Source organism: Ochotona curzoniae, unplaced genomic scaffold (assembly GCF_017591425.1).
Source record: "Ochotona curzoniae isolate NIBS_2020 unplaced genomic scaffold, NIBS_Ocur_1.0 scaffold_4506, whole genome shotgun sequence".
Taxonomy (NCBI): domain Eukaryota; kingdom Metazoa; phylum Chordata; class Mammalia; order Lagomorpha; family Ochotonidae; genus Ochotona; species Ochotona curzoniae.
In genome coordinates, this window is record NW_024467119.1 from 37,882,267 (window position 1) to 37,899,206 (window position 16,940).

The 16,940-nt window shown below is 43.0% G+C and overlaps 1 protein-coding gene across 1 annotated transcript; it reads right to left on the minus strand.

Annotated features, from left to right (window-relative positions):
* Positions 1-523: 523 nt before the first annotated feature.
* ADH5 (alcohol dehydrogenase 5 (class III), chi polypeptide) lies at positions 524-15,301 on the minus strand. Its single transcript, XM_040966951.1, has 9 exons — positions 15,232-15,301; positions 11,952-12,053; positions 9,917-10,058; positions 9,006-9,093; positions 6,121-6,340; positions 5,352-5,612; positions 4,485-4,620; positions 907-1,045; positions 524-762 (listed from the first exon to the last, which is right to left on the minus strand). The coding sequence occupies exons 1-9, from the start codon at positions 15,241-15,243 to the stop codon at positions 738-740; spliced, it is 1,125 nt and encodes a 374-aa protein (XP_040822885.1). The 5' UTR covers positions 15,244-15,301; the 3' UTR covers positions 524-737.
* Positions 15,302-16,940: the final 1,639 nt, after the last annotated feature.

A 16,940-nucleotide genomic window follows, 5' to 3' on the forward strand; every position in this document is an offset into this window, starting at 1 on the left:
GTGGAAATGATAAATGCCAAAATCTAATGCCAGTTGAAATTCAGGAGTTCACTTCCCATCCAGCACCCTGCTAACATAACCAGTTAAGCAGCAGAAGATAGTCCAAGTGCTTGGGCTGCTGTCACCCACGTGGGAGACCTAGGTGAAGCTTCTGGCTGTGGAATGGCACAGCCCTGGCCACTGTAGCCATGTGGGTATTGAATCAGCAGATGGAAAATCTGTCTTTGTCACTCTGTGGTTCAGACATCTCTAGCCCTCACCCCTGCAAAAAAGGTACTCTTACAGAAGCAGACTTGGATGCTGATGAAATTTTCCAAAGATAACTGCTAAAATCTGTTCTTCAGTGAAAGGGCCTGGGGACCCTGAAAACCACAGAGGCTGTTCAAGAGACCGGCAGCAGGAACGGCTCATGTCTTTCTTCAGCCCTGTGTTTTCACCTTGCCTTTACAAAAGGCAGACAGTGGGTAGGGGAAACTGAGAATGAACAGAGCATACAACATAGATGACAACTCGCACAATGCTGCAGTGATCACTTTTATTTTGTTAAAAAAGCCAGCGACTGACCAAGTGAAGGACATCTCAGAAAATGGATTTCTGACTTATGTGGCCAACACTATTCCCTAGGGTAGTGAGTGAAGGTCTAAGAGGCTGAGAGCTTGGAAGGACTTCCTCCTGCACGTCACGGTGAGCCAGCACATACGACTTGGGTCCAGGATGGGCACACTCTCCACGGGCATTTAAAACTTTACAACAGTTCGAATGCTGTAAGGGAAGAAGGTGATAAATGCATTTTTAAATGCTGCCTTTATCTTCTGAGATGACTAAAATGGTTATTTTTGGCACTCGCTCCCCAACAAGCCCCAAATCCTTATTACATTCCAGAATACAGAGTGCATTAGTGTTTACCTCTTCCCCGAATGCATCAGTTCAAAGGCTTTGTTAATTTGGTCAAATGACAGAGTGTCAGTGACAAATTCATCAACTTTTATCTTCTTGGACATATAGTCAGACACCAACTTTGGGACACTTTCCACACTCTTCCATCCTAAAAAAAAAAGAAGGCATTCATTTATAGTCATTATTTGTTCAACAGATTTTAGTGTACTCACTACTTAGTGTGTGGAAAAAGACACTGAAGAGAATGAAGCTTACACCTTAAAAACTAAAATTCCAAAATTTGTATGGAATTCAGGAAGAATTCCATTTCAAAAGAGATACAATGTCTGAGTATTCTTATTTTTCTACGTCAAAATTTAATATAATTTATTTAAGGTTCTGGCCAGCTGGAACTTTTAAGTTACCTAGGATAGAACTTGGAGTCTTAGCAACAAACTGGCTTATTAATCTTCTGTTAGATATGGAAGTCAGTATGGGGAATGCTCAGACAACCGAAAATTGATCTACCGCATAACTCAGCTATCTGATTTTTGGGAATATATCCATAGGAGATGAAGTCTCCATATAAGACAGTGACCTGTAATCCTATATTTATAGCAACACAAGCTGTAATAGTGAAGTCATGGAAACAATCCAGATGCCTGTCAAAAAAGGAGTGGATAAAGAAACTGTGGTACCTCTACTCTACGGAAAACTACTCAGTCATTAAAAGGAATGAAATTCTATTGTTTGAAACAAAATTGTCCCAACCAGAGACCATCATGCTCAGTAAAATAAGTCAATCTCAAAAGAACAAATATCGTATATTCTCTCCGATATAAGGTTACCTTTATGCAAAAGACAAGGTCAAAAGATATATAGGTAAGCACATATATACATATATTTATCTGGAGGAACTGTACAATGGAGGCAAGTATACTGTGAAGTAAAGATACACTGCAATAAGTAGCTCTACTTCTGAATAAAGATGGACTCCCACTGAAACTGTTAAATGTTATCTTTACAATAGAATGCTGGAATTTTACCATTGGCTAGATATACAATGTCACGATGCATTTAAGTAGAATGATGGACCTCTGACTGTTGTTCGGACTATACCACTGTACTAATACAGGGGAAGACAGTGGGGGGTGAGGGGAGAGTGAGGAGGCTGCAAGGAAAATCCCTGAGCCTAAGCAATGTATCACGAAAAAAAAATTAATAAAAAAACTTTAGCTCAGTAAGATCTTTAGTAATATTAGATGCTTCAATTTTTATTTGTATTGAATGAATCAACAGACCAACAAAGAAATTTTCCAATCTTTTATGGATTCTCGATGTTTCAAACTTTCTTTGAGGCTTGTTCTGATCTTCTTTCTTACATCCTTTGCTGGTTACTTTTTTCCCTACAGACTGTGGGGATTTTTTTTTTTCTCTTAAATAAAACTTCTATTTACACCTTTGGGGAAGACCTCAGAAGTACTGAGACCCAAATGTCCAGTCAATTTCTCAGCTAGAATATGTGAGGATCAAGTTTTCTTCTCCTATCCAAGTACTAACCAGGCCCAACCCTGCTTAGCTTCCGAGATCAGATGAGATTGGGCGCGTTCAGGGTGGTATGGCCATGGATCAAGTTTTGATTACAGATTATTATAGGACCCCTGACTCAGTCCCCCTGCAGTCTTTCTAATGGCACTATCATGCTTGTGTTGCTATGTTTTCTAAGGTATAAAGCTGTGACATAATCTAGGTTCTGGTAAGCAAAACAGGTTAGAGTGATGTTTTCTAAGGCAAAATCTGTACGATAAAGAAGGAAGGGCCCGGCGCGATGGAGCAAGTGGTTAAGGACGTTGCCTTGCACGCCCGGGATCCCATATGGGCACCGGTTCTAATCCCAGAAGCCCCGTTTCCCATCTAGCTCCCTGCCTGTGGCCTGGCAGGGCAGTCAAGGACGGCCCAAGGCTTTGGGACCCTGCACCCGCGTGGGAGACCCGGAAGAGGCTCCTGGCTTCGGATTGGCATAGCATCGGCTGTTGTGCTCACGTGGGGAGTGAATCATCGGATGGAAGATCTTCCTCTCTGTCTCTCCTCTCTGTATATCTGCCTTTCCAATAAAAATAAATCTTAAAAAGGAAGGAAAACCAGTCAGACTCATTTAAGCAAATGTTCCCAATCTTTTTCTAGCCTTCCAAAAAAGCTGGCAATAGCACGGGCTGGAGGAACTTATTACAGTATTTTGGCACCTTATACACGTGGACCATTCAAACCTCGTATGAGTTTTCTTCTCCAAGAGAATGATGAGGTTTAACTGTATTATTAAAAAGTCTGCAAAAGGGCTTGGCGGTGTGGCCTAGCAGCTAAAGTCCTCGCCTTAAACGCGCCATGTGCTGGGGTCCCGTATGGGCACCGGTTCTAATCCTGGCAGCTCCACTTCCCATCCAGCTCCCTGCTTGTGGCCTGGGAAAGCAGTTGAGGATGGCCCAAAGCCTGGGGACCCTGCACCCGTGTGGGATACCCGGACAAAGTTTCTGGATCCTGGCTTCGGACTGGCATAGCATCGGCCATTGCGCTCACTTGGGGAGTGAATCATCAGACGGAGGATCTTCCTCTGTCTCTCCTTCTCTCTGTATATCTGACTTTCCTATAAATAAATTAAAAAATTTAAAAAAAAAAGTCTGCAAAAACTTCAATTGTCACTCGTTTCCAACAGCGGGGCTGTACAAACATGGTTTGAGGTCTTTTCTGTACAACCACTGGGAAAATTGTTTCCAGCACTCTGCTTGTAGTTAGGCCTAAATACCCAAGTACTGCTTAGGATCCTAAGGAAAAAATGATCTTTCTGGAAGCTGCTGAATTTTGTTGAAAGCTTTTGTCTAGCTTAGTATTTTCAGACACAGTCTTGGTTGCTGCTGAAACCAGAAATATTCATATATGCTCACACCTAGGGATCATTGCAATTTCTGAAAAAATTACTGAGAAAAAGAGGGGCAACCTATTTAAGTTTTACAGTATGAACAATAGTGTGACTGACACTGCTTGCTAACCCTGAACCAGCTTCTCCCTCTGCTCTACCCTCCAATTACTTCCTCATTAATACATTAAAAGAGACACACAGAGAGAGATTACTTATTTAAAAAGGCAGACTAAGTAAGAGAAAAGGAGAGAGAAGGAGAGAGGAAACCAGGAGCCAGGAACTCCGCTTGAGTATCCCATGTCGATAATAGGGCTCAAGCATTTGAGCCATTTTCTGCTGCTTCTCCAGTCACGTGAGTAGTGAGCTGGATGACAAGTGAAGAAGCTGGGGCCTGAACTGGCACTCATGAGATACCAACGCCACAGGTGAGGGTTTAACCCTGCCTCTGGTGTTTTTGTTTCTATTTTAAAGGCTGTGTTAACAACTGGCCAGGGGCTTCAGAAGAAGCTGAGCACCTACCAGTCCCAGGAATAAATACCTCCTTTCAAACTCTTCTATTACAATATCATTGCTGTAACAATTTAGGATGAGAAGTCTGTCCATGAAAATCCTTGCTGCAAGAAAAATGGCCGGGGATAAAAAAATCTGCCAATGAACTGTCAAGAAAAAAAATCCATCTCATCCACGGAGTTACCTCCAAAGGCGGTGCCTTTCCAGGTACGACCTGTTACCAGCTGGAACGGGCGAGTGGCAATTTCTTCACCGGCACCAGCTACTCCAACCACCACGCTGACACCCCAGCCTTTATGGCAGGCTTCAAGTGCTGCTCTCTGCAGGCACAGAGAAATGACCAGAACACAAAAGTCAGTGCATTTTTTGAGAATGCTATGCCTTTCCTCCCCAAAACTTCGAGTCAGGAAGGAGGTGGCAGGGGGAACATGGCTTTTGTTTCTATATAATGGCAATCAATTTTTTAAAAAACAGTAATCAGATATTCAAATTTAACTTTATTCAACAATTATCTTTTAACAAATACATTACCATATATCAACACAAACTAAAAGAACTTAAAGCTTTTACTTGCTTTCTATTCTTCACACTAAATCCTAGTTCGACATTCCAACAACGTTAATGTGTGCAGTGTCCATTCAGTGTCAACTAGCTGTTGCTGTTGACATCATCTACATGAAGAAACTGAAGTTCAAGGAAAAGTGAACTGTTTGCTCAAGCCATTTACTTAGCAAGTGGAGTTACCTAACTTCAAAGTGTACTCTACAACTGCACTGTTTTGCCTTTTAATACACCATGAGATGGATATATTTAGGTGTATCAGAAAGTGGAGACAGGTTTTTTTTCATCTTTCCCTGAGATGGCGTATCCTAATCCCAAATTAGCTTGAATTTTTCTCTTCTTTCATTGGAACAATTGTTATCAAATGAGATTTTTCCTTTGCAAACACAGTAATTTTTTAACTTAATAAACATTGCATTAAAAAAATGCAAGCCCACAAAAAAAAAAAAAAAGAAAGAAAGAAAGAAAGAAAGAAGTCAAGCACACTCACCATTATCTTCACATTGCCAATACACTCAAAGGAATAGTCTACTCCTCCATCAGTCATCTCAACAAGCACTTCCTGGATGGGTTTACTGAAGTCTTGGGGGTTAATACATTCAGTGGCTCCAAACTCCTTGGCTCTTGCAAATTTATCTTTATTGATGTCCACACCAATGATTCGGGATGCACCAGCCACTTTACAGCCCATGATAGCTGCTAATCCAACTCCTCCCAGGCCAAAGACGGCACAAGTAGAGCCAGGCTCCACCTAAATGTAAAGACAGTCAATAAAATAATCCTTGCAGAATGAAGTAGATCTCTAGGGTTTTTTTTTTTAAGCTTTAAAAAAATTTATTTTTAAAAAAAGATTTATTTATTTTAATCAGAAAGTCAGATTACAAAAAGAAGGTGAGACAGAAGAAAGATGTTTCATCTGCTGATTCACTCCTCAAATGGCTGTAACAGATGGAGCTGAGCAAATCCAAAGCCAGGAGCCAGGACCTCCTCTGTGTCTCTCACACAGTAACAGGGTCCCAAGGCTTTGGGCTGTCCTCCACTGCTTTTCCAGGCTACAAGCAGGGAGCTGGATGGAAGTGGAGTAGCCCAGCATAAATTGGTGCCCATATGGGATCCTGGCATATGTAAGGCAAGGACTTTACCCCCAAGGCTACCATGCCAGGTCCAAATCTCTAGGTTTCTAGCCAATGTCACTATTCTAGCAAACCTTTGCTGCACTGAATCATAGGTATAAACTAAACCCCATGCCAATCTCTTACCTTGGCAGTGTTTAATGCAGCACCATACCCAGTAGAAATGCCACAACCCAGAAGGCAGACTTTATCCAAAGGTGCTGAAGGGTCTATTTTAGCCACAGAGATATCAGCTACAACTGTGTATTCCGAAAATGTGCTGGTTCCCATGTAATGTAAGATTGTCTTTCCTTTGCAAGTAAATCTGCTAGTGCCGTCTGGCATTAAGCCTTTTCCTTGAGTGACTCTATGAAAATGAAAAAAGAAAATGGTAGGGTAGAACTAGGTTTCGTAAAAACCAAAAAGAAATCAGTTTTAAAAATAATGACCAACAGATATTCACAAAAATGCAATAAGACCAAAAGCCCAGTTTTAATGTATTAATGAATAATTCAGCACTTTAACCAAGGCCTTTTAAGGAAACTTCTAAGAGATATATAAGCTTACCCATCTTTCCCAATATTCAACAGTCTTTTGGAACTTACACCAAACTTTTAAAGTAGAGATAAAACATTAAGATCAGTTGAAATAAGATTCCATCACAAACCTCTGTGGGTAAACGTAACTTTGTAAGGGATAAAGTCAAAACCAGCAGCTACAGAGGCAGAGGCACCGTTCGTTCACTGGTTCAGGCCTCAGAGGCCCTCATTAACTGAGACTGGCCCAAGCCAAAGCTAGGAGCCAGGGTCTCCATATGGTCTCACAAGTGGGTGGCAATGATCTAAGTACTGGAGGGATCCCATGCTGCCTCGCAGGTGTGCACTGGAGGGCAGGTGGAATCCGAAGCAGAGCCAGGACAGAACCCGGGCACTCGCGTGTGGGATGTGGGGATCTCAACCAGCTCCTTATCTCCTGTTCTAATGCTCACTCCAGACAAGAAATTTCTTCAATTAAAGGTGACATGAGTTGCTTTCTCTCAAAAGTTACAATCACAGAAAAGCTCATCATCATTACCATACCCTATGTGACACAAAATTTTTTCAGACCGTCTTTGAAACTCTCTGAAAAAAACAATCATACATATTTTTTGGCTGTTTGTTAAAATTAACTGGCTTAATAAGTGGAATTTTGCATTACAAATATATAAACTAATTTTGTCAATAGTATTAGAAAACAAACACAAGAACAGATCTGCCAAACAATGCTGCCTGAGAGTATATACTGTTTACTACCACACTGGAGAATTCCAGATAATGCTCCTGTAACTTAGCAACTCCAGGAAAATACCCAAGAGAAAGTACAGCATACATCGATCAAAAGGTCTATGTACTGCTTTTGCAGTCATCATAATAGCCTCAGACTGGGAGCAACCTAAGTGTTTTTCAACTGGAGAATGAAGAGTGGCACTTGGAATGTTAACCATGGTACAGCAACAAAAATGAACTATCAATGTATGCAACAACTTGGCTGTATTACAGACATCAAGAATGGGCAGAAACATGACAAAAGAGAAGCTAATTGCATGACTACATTTATATCACATATTATACTGAAGTAAAGTATAGTCACCTTTGAAAGAGGTAGATACTGACTTGGAAAGGATACAGGGACTTTGTGGAGTGTTGGTGGGCTCCTTATCTAAATATGGTGAGGCTTCTAATTAGTAAGAATGTTTAAATATTCATTAACATGTACAATTAAGATCTGTATGCCATAAATAGTTTATTAAATGTATTATGTCCCACCTTGCCAAAGAAATAAAACACATACCACTTTTTAGCCATACTCCCACTGATAAGCACTTAGATTGCACCTGAATTTGACTTCCCAAAAACCCCATTGTTATGAAAACACAATAGAATATCTTCTCTGTGTCACAGAATTATTTTATCTCTTACAGTCGCTCCACGTATTAACCTTATGAGGTAAATTTTAATTAGTTGGACTTAATGGGCAATAAAATGGATCATAAAAATGATTTCCTTTCATTTCACAAGCATGTCCTTCTATACCACACAATCTGGAAAATTTAGATGAACATTACTGACTCTGGAAAATTTGTCAAAAGAAGACCTGCCCTGAAAATTGTTTTATATCTTTTAAAATTATTACTGTTTCTTATTTGCTTTTAAAGATTTATTTTTAATGGAAAGTCAGATCCAGACAAGAAGAAACAGAGAAAAAGATTTTCCATCTGCTGGTTCACTCCCCAAGAGGCTGCTATGGCCAGAGCTGAGCTGATCTGAAGCCAGGAGTCAGAGGCTTCTTTCAGGTCTCCCATGAGGGGGAGAGTCCCAAGGTTTTGGGCCATCCTCCATCATCCCCCTTCCCCTGGCCATGCCACAAGCAGGGAGCTGGGTAGGTAATGGAGCAGCTGGGACCTGAACCAGCGCCAATATGGGATTCCGGTGGTTGCAAGGTGAGGATTTAGCCACTGTACTATCACACTGGACCCAGCTATCTCTTTACAGCTGGTAATCCCAGGCAAATCCTTATTTTCAGAATCTTAATTTTTCTCACCTATGAAAACAAGAAATTTCAGGAATGGTGACATCACTTTAAAGGTGAAATGAGGGGCAGTCATTTGGTGCATGCATTAAAATGTGTCCTGCATCTTCATCCTCCATCAGGTACCTGCATGCTAATTTCAGCTTTCTGGTAATGAGCACTTGGGATGGTTCACAGAGTGGGGTCCCAGCTGTTTACAAGAAAGGTACCCAGTTCCTGACTCTCTGCTTCAGCGTAGTCCAGCCCCAGCTACTCAGAACGTTTAGGGAGTGAACCAGTTGTGGGAACTCTCTCTCTCGCATCTCAATCAACTAACGTTCTAACAGAACTGAAGTAATGCATGTAAAATTTACATGTTATAATAAAAAAAGAAAACAAACAAGTTACATGTTATAGACTGTCATATAATTTCTTATCATTGCTAATATGACCTCTGGTAAGAAGGAAATTAAAAAGACACTAACCGTATTTTCTGGCAAAGATTCGTTTTTGGATTAAGGCAAAATTTGCACTCTCCACACTGTGGGATGTAAAGTGGAATGACGGTATCACCTGGGAAATGAACGAGAAGACAAGATCCTGAAGATAGCATGTGTTTGCAAGGGCACACATCAGTCCCTGAGACGTCTCGGGCCTGTCACCTGACAGAGCTTTACAAAGTCAACAGCCCCGCTCTTTACAGCCTCACCAACATCACATCATTCGGGAATGTCTGCCTGATCAGGGGGAAAATGGGATTCAGAATTTTTATTTAAATGAAACTCTTAACAGTAACTAGAGAACAAGGAGGTTGTGTGCTTTAAAAAGAAAATAAAACAAAAAAAACATCTCATTGATTTTTTTTCCAAAAATTCTTGCTTGACTTGTCAAAACTGGTTTTGAGGGCCCAGCGCAATAGTCTAGCGGCTAATCCTCGCCATGCATCCACTGGGATCCAATATGGGTGGTGCAGGATCGCATTCTAGCTGCTCCACTTCCCATCCAGTTCCTTGCTTGTGGCCTGGGAAAGCAGTGGTGGGTGGCCCAAAGCTTTGGGGCCTTGTACCCTTATGGGAGATCTAGAGAAGCTCCTGGCTTTGGATCGGTTCAGCTCCGGCCATTGCAGCTACTTGGGGAGTGAACCAATGGATGAAAGATCCTCTTCCATGTATATCTGCCTTACCAAAAAAAACAACACAAAACAAAACTGACTTTTGAAACGTATTTAAACAGTTATGGACAAATGCTAGCGTGAAAATTAAAAAGGCAAAAATTACTCGAATATCTGTGCTTCCCATGCAAGAGGGAAACAAGTCAAGGGTTATTATGTGATAAACTGTTCATAAGTTGTGCACAGCCACAATCATCAAACAAATAATTCAAATTCTGTCCTTACCAGCTTTCAGCTTAGTAACTCCTTCACCAACACTTTCCACAATTCCAGCACCTTCATGTCCCAAAATCACAGGAAAACATCCCTCAGGATCAGCTCCACTCAAGGTATAGGCATCAGTGTGGCAAACTCCAGTGGCGATGATCTAGCAGAGTATCCAAATATAATAATTTACTGGATATACATGCAACTCCGAGTGAGGCAGAGATCAGACGAAAGGCATTTACCTTTTTTCACTGACTTAAAGACATTTCTTTTAACCTTTCTATCATCAGGAATAGATTTTTAGTGGAAATGCAGATTTATAGAGAAGCAGGGACAAACATTTTCTATCTGCTAGTTCACTTCCTAAACTGATCTGAAGCCAGAAGCGAGATCTTCCTGGTGTCCCATGGTATGTACAGGGTCCCAAAGCTTTGGGCCATCCTCTACTGCTTTCCCAGCCCACAAGCAGGGAGCTGGAAGGGAAGTAGATCAGCCGGGACACGAACCGGCGTCCGTATGGGATGCCATACTTAGAGACAGAGGATTGGCCAGTTGAGTCATTGAGCTAGCTCCAGCATATGCATTCTAACAATCCAAATTAGTGGTATTATTTCAGTGATGTACAGAAGCCATGGTACATTTATGAGCAACAAAATATGGCACATTTATCCTCCTTTCCAGTGCATGTTTATAAAGAAAATGCATATGAGGGGATGTAATGCGTACTGTGCCTCCAGGCATGGTGAGATACCATCACCTGTGTGCTAGAGAGGCTGTACCTATCTCTCTGCCAGCTCCCTTGTGATTGCAGGGAAGTGAGATGTCTACATTGGTACTGTTTTTGAAATAAGAACTCTACCTGAATCCGGGGCAAAAAACTGAGGATTTAGTGGAACTCACTCCTTTCTGAGAAAGCACATATAAATTTTACTTCAATAATCACTTCAATCTCTCTAGCTATCAACTACTATATTTCCAAACCACAAAAAAATGCAGGAAGATAAATCCGTAAGTTTATATTTATGCATCTCTGCTTTTGGCATACAGCCCCACTTACAGAGTGACATGCTTTTCCACCTATCAGCAGTTTCCCACGGAAGATGGCTAGAGGCACTGCTCTCCTCACTATATCCTGGACAAATATTATCTTCAGTGGCGACAAGATAATCGGCCCAAGTTCTGAATGAAGAATACCATATAAAGTAACAGATGGTTCTGGAATCCTGGCTCTGGTTTAAAAAAGACCCCCAAAAGTCATTTGGCCTTGGGTTTTGCTACCTCCTAAGTGTGATGCCGAAGAGCATGAGCACTTCCAGACATGGTATATCTGGAAAGTGGATAAAAGGAAGAATATCATGGAAAGACGAAACTGTTACCTCTCCTGCTACAATGCTTTTATTCCCTGGTCAGAGCCCAAGTGTTAAAGTAACTTTAAGTGTTTATTTTATATCTAAATAAGCACAGAGCAAAAAGCTGAAAACATGAAGTTTTATAAACATTACAACTTCCAAGATCTTACTGACTGGCTGCCTTGCATCATCTGCCCCCCTCCAGTGGCAGCCTGTCTGTCACAGCAGAGAAGCAGGGTCCCCTGTACCCTGTCCTCCACTGCGGAGTCAGCTCACTGAAAACTTCTCCCATCAGGTAGATCTCACTTGCTTGTTGCTCTAACCAGCAAACTTTTCTCAAATCTTATTTGAAGTACTACCAGCAAAACAGAACACATTTGTGCATTTATTTCTGATGTGTCACCAAAAAAGTTAAAGTTACAAGATTAGCAAAACAAACAAAAAATACAGGGGTGGGGAAGGTTCTGAAAGTCGCCTGCACAGGATCAGTTGCAGCAATCCAGTGACTCACAAGGATGGCTACCTGGACCAAGAGCAAAACCAGGACGACAGGAAGAGAGTGCCGATTCCAAGGCTGGATGACTTTCAGCACTTTCCCCTGACATTGTCCAATGGGAATTATCCTCTGCAGGCCTCAGGTGTGCTCATCTACCCAGAGACCTCATTTTAACCCTTTTCTTCCAGTGCCACAGCTGAGTCATTACCTTAATTCGTACTTCATGAGCTTTTGGAGGTGCGACCTCTATTTCCTCTATGGAGAGAGGTTTTCCGGCCTCCCAGGCAACTGCAGCCTTGCACTTAATAACCTGAAACAAGAAAAAAAAAAAGGTAAATTGCTTCTCCTCCTAAGCTATTTAATGGTCAATTTAGATATAGAGGAATGTTAATGTTAGAAAGTATATCATAGGTTCACAAAGAAACACCTCTTGGTTAAAATTATATTCATAAAATAGAGAGCCTCTACAATGCATTCTTAAGAGCTGCTTAAGAATACATACTGACGAAGTGGGAGCTGTGAAATGGCAGGTGAGAGCTGCTGCTTGGAATGCCTGCATCCAGTAGCGGAGCTGGGATTGAGTCTCAACTCTACTTCACATCTGGTTTTCTGCTTAAGCGCACCCTGGGAGGCAGCAGGTGATGCCCCAAGTACCTGGGTCCCTGTCATGCACAGAAGAGACCCAGATGGGTTCCTGATTTTGGGCTGACACAGCCCTGGTTGTTGTGGGCATACGGAGAGGGAACCAGTGCTGGAAGATCTCTGGCTCTGCTGCTCTGCATTTCAAATAAATTAAGAAGATCCGGGAGATAAAGAATACTGGTTGAAGGCAGGAAATTGCATAGTGGTTAGAAATCACTCTGGACACCCACATCTCCTACTGGAGTACGTGAGTTCAAGCCTCATCTCTGCTAACAGTAGAGCTTCCTGTTAATGAAGATCTGTGTGCCAGAAGGTGACAACTCAAGTTCTTTGGCCCCTGTTACTGGAATGAATTCCACGGTTTTGGTTCTGGCCTGGCCCAGTTCTGGCCATTGTGGGTGTTTTGAGGAGTGAACCAGGGCATGGAAGTTCTATATCTGTCTGCCTTCCATATAAAAAGGAAAAAGAAGAAGGAGGAGAATTCTAACAGAATCTGATTGAATAGATCCATTTTGGGGTATAAAAAAAATCTGTGCTTTATGTATACTCCACAGAACTTTTTTGTTTATTTCACCAGTTAAATGCAAAGTCCCAGAGTGGAAAGGGGGTCAGGGGATATCAGTGTAGGGAAACTTGACAACACATCAAACCATATCCCTTAAAACTATGACCTAGAAGAGTTGCTACTTGCCACACTTGAAAAACAGTCTGGGCCCGGCGCGGTGGCGCAAGTGGTTAAGGTCCTCACCTGGCACGCCCGGGATCCCATGTGGGCGCCGGTTCTAATCCCGGCAGCCCCGCTTCCCTTCCAGCTCCCTGCCTGTGGCCTGGGAAGGCGGTCGAGGACGGCCCAAGGCTTTGGGACCCTGCACCCGCGTGGGAGACCCGGAGGAGGCTCCTGGCTTCGGATCGGCATAGTATCGGCCCGTCGCGCTCACTTGGGGAGTGAATCATCGGACGGAGGATCTTCCTCTCTGTCTCTCCTCTCTGTATATCCGCCTTTCCAATGAAAAAATAATAAAAATAAATCTTAAAAAAAAAAAAAAAAAAAAAGTCTGTGTGAGCTTGGATGTGAGCTGTAAGTATTCCATATGCCTGCATTTTGAAGACATGGTATAAAAACAGGTCTAATTATCTCATTAGTAACATATTAGAAACCATTAACTACAAAATAAAACAGTACTCTGATTAGACCGGCTTATGTAAATACACCGTTAGAGATTAGTCAGTATGAGGAAGGTGGACAAATGACACATGCTTTTGAAATATGTTCACAGAATACAGGCTGCAAACCACTAGGCTCCCAGCAGACCTAAAAGTCAGTAATTGCAAAGTACAATTTAAGAAAACAGGCACAAAATGCTACAAAAAGCAGGGCAAACAGTGTTATCTCTATTTGTGGGTTTTGAAGCATGTTACTTTTAAACTGGATACTGATTGATGAGGAGAGCATACTTACAAATGAAAACATGAGCAGTTGCTTTTCAAAAAGCTAACTGAAAAACGGAAACAAGAGGACTATGCAAATTTCCATGACCTTTTTGGAGCCCCTTTGTGCACACCGAGAGATTATGAGTGCATGAAAATGAACATGACTAATGGCCCTTGGCACAGTGTGGATTTGAAAGTAAGAAATTATCAGCAGCAGTAGAACAAAGTGCTAAGGAAAAGCAGAATGGCCTGGTAAACAGGCGAGGCTGGGAATGACCACTTTGGAAGTGAAAATATAAATATTAAGTTTGATAATACAAAGAACTGACACTGCACTGCAATCTTTCAATGTACAACCAATTACAAAAAATACATCCGAAAATCAAAATTACAACACTGAGACAATGTAACAAGAATAAATAATCCAGAATTGAAATTTGATGCCTCATCCCTTTGAAAAATATTTGCTATATGCTTGCTTAATCTTTTCCTTTCACTTGCAAATCTAAGCAAGACAAAGCTCCAACTGTAAATCCTAGGGCAACTGTGCTACTTCAACCTCTGAATTATTATAAGAATTATAACTTGTCACTTCCTGATTATACACTTGGTAACAAAAAAATCATGCTAATTTACCAAGTTTGGAGAACAGTTTTAGAGTTCGTCATGTCTTTTAAATTCCAATACTTCAAGGTCACATATATTTTTAGAAAATGTCTATCAAGTTTGCATAGCACCAAAACAACTTTAGACTGATTATTTTCATTATTTGCATATTTCTGCCTTTGGCACCTAATGCCTATTTCAGGAATCTGTCACACTGAAGAGCTGAGGGTCAAAGTCTCCACTCGCTATTCGCGGCCACCAAGCCCAGCCAACCTCTCCCGCTCTAAGTCTGTGAAATGGGGAAGAAACCTCCAGCAGAGCTTGAGAGTATGCATCTGTCGGTAAATCTGGGCTCAGAACGTCTCAGGACCTAATCGCCTTCACAAAACGCACCGCTCCAGTGCAGGCTTGGTTATGAGCCCAACCGATTACGAACCACAGCGACACAGGGGTTAATATCGCCGACTGGCCGCAGCTCCGCTCCGTCGGAGGCATTACCCGGCGCAAGCAGTTTGGCGTAAACAGCCATGGCTGCTGCAAGCCTTTCGTACAAGGAAACAGACCGGCCCTGGTCCGGGCCCCACTCCCGGGTTCTCCCTTCCCCCAGTCCGCTCCGGCAGCCCCGAGAACAGTTAACAAAGAGACGATCTAGAACAAAACTTCCTGCCTTTCCTTCCCGTGCGAGGTTCCCGCTCCGGTAGCGGGATCCCGCCCCGGGCGCAGCCCCGCACGGCCCGGGGCTAGCGGCCTGGTTTCACCTCATTCTCTCCCTGCCTTCGACTCCGGGCCCCTCGCGTGGCGGGATCTACCTGGTTCGCCATGTCCTCCAGCTGGGGTTGGCGCGAGGCGGGAATCCGGGGAGGCCCAGCCGGGGACGGGGAGGTGAGTGGGGCGTGCGTCGGGGCGGGGCGAGGGGCGACGTCCGCCCCGCCCTCCGTGGAGGGGCGGCGCCTGAGGCGAGGCTTCGCGGGGCTGAGCGAACGTTCGACCCACTCGTGCCTGTCTGACAGACCCCTGGCCGAATGTCCTGGCCCGGGGACGGTATCCCAGTGTAATTACTGTGTAGCCACGGTAAATGAGGCTTACAATTTAGGAGTTGTGGAAGGCAAGGGAATGGGAGGCTTGGTCAGGAGCCCCAGAGCAGCCATGAGGGGCCCCACACAGGCCTTTTTCCCCCCTCAGACAACTGCAGCTTTCCCTTCTACACGCCGCGTGAGGGCCCGGGGGCGGGGTGAGTGGGACACAGCCCCTGAAGGAACTCCACCTGAGCTACAGGGGCGGGGCAGAAGGAGGGCTGCTTGTTCTAGAAACTTCCCCATTCTAACTGGTGTGTTGGCGGGGGTGAGGCGGGGGGAGGCGGGGCGCGGAGGGACTTTGGAATAAAAGGGAGGAACTTGGCAAAGAACTTAAGACAGAGTCTCTGGAGTTGGGATTTGCTTGAAGTTTTTGAACAGCTGATGTTTTCCTTTTAAACTCTGAATGCTATGGGTCCTGGATTGTTTTGTTTTGTTTTTTTTTTTAAAAACTCAGCCACCCAGGCTACTCTGCTCTCTGTGCTGTAGTCTTTTCGTGGCTCTTTCCTAAGTACACACTACAGAGATTGTACCCAAGGCCTTTCCCTCCCGTACCCTCTCACCTAAACCATGGTAAAATTTAACTTCTGATTACATAAGAAAGTCTTTTAAACATTTATGAGAAAGTGAAAATATGATTTTGATTTTAGTGCAAAAACATTGTTTTTTAGTGTGTGGAAAATGTTTAATGAAAAGACCATGTACTGATTTCAAAAATCAGTTTTTAAAAAAGATTTAGTCATTTGTATTGGAAAGGTAGATTAGATTTATGGAAAGAAGTAGAGACAGAAAGATCTGCTGGTTCAGTCCTCAAATGGCTGCAACAGCAGGGGCTGAGCAGATCCAAAGCCAGGAGCCAGGAGCCTCTTCCAGGTCTCCTTTGTGGGTTGCAGGGCCCCAAGGTTTTGGGCCATCCTCTTTGTTTTCCCATGCCATAAGCAGGGAGCTGGATGGAAATGGAGCAGCCAGGATGTGAACTGGCACCCATGTGGGACTCTGTGCTTGCAAGGTAAGGATTTAACCATTGAACTACAATGCCAGGCTTTCAAAAAACTTGTGAGCTGAAATGAACTCATACTGTGATTTCAGTTTTTTTGTCCATGAGCTTTTTGATGTACCTTCTTAGAATGTACTGTCCCTAATCTGGATGGCTGTCTTAACCTCCAGGTTTCTCTCCTTAAGGAGTGTGTAATAACATCTTACACCTGTGAGTCCCAGGAATCAGGGAGACACAATTTTGTCCTCTCCCTTGCTCACTGTGTTTGTCTCCAAACCCTAAATCTCTCTTAAATATTGTGTCACACTCTCCTCACAGCTAGTAGCTTGGCTCAGGATCTGGTCATTCCTTACAGGGCTTTCCATCTGATTTGCTTTATGCTGGTTCTAAAGTAATGTCCCTGAAGTGGTCTTTCTGAAACATATATCAGTGCCATTTGCTTTCTACC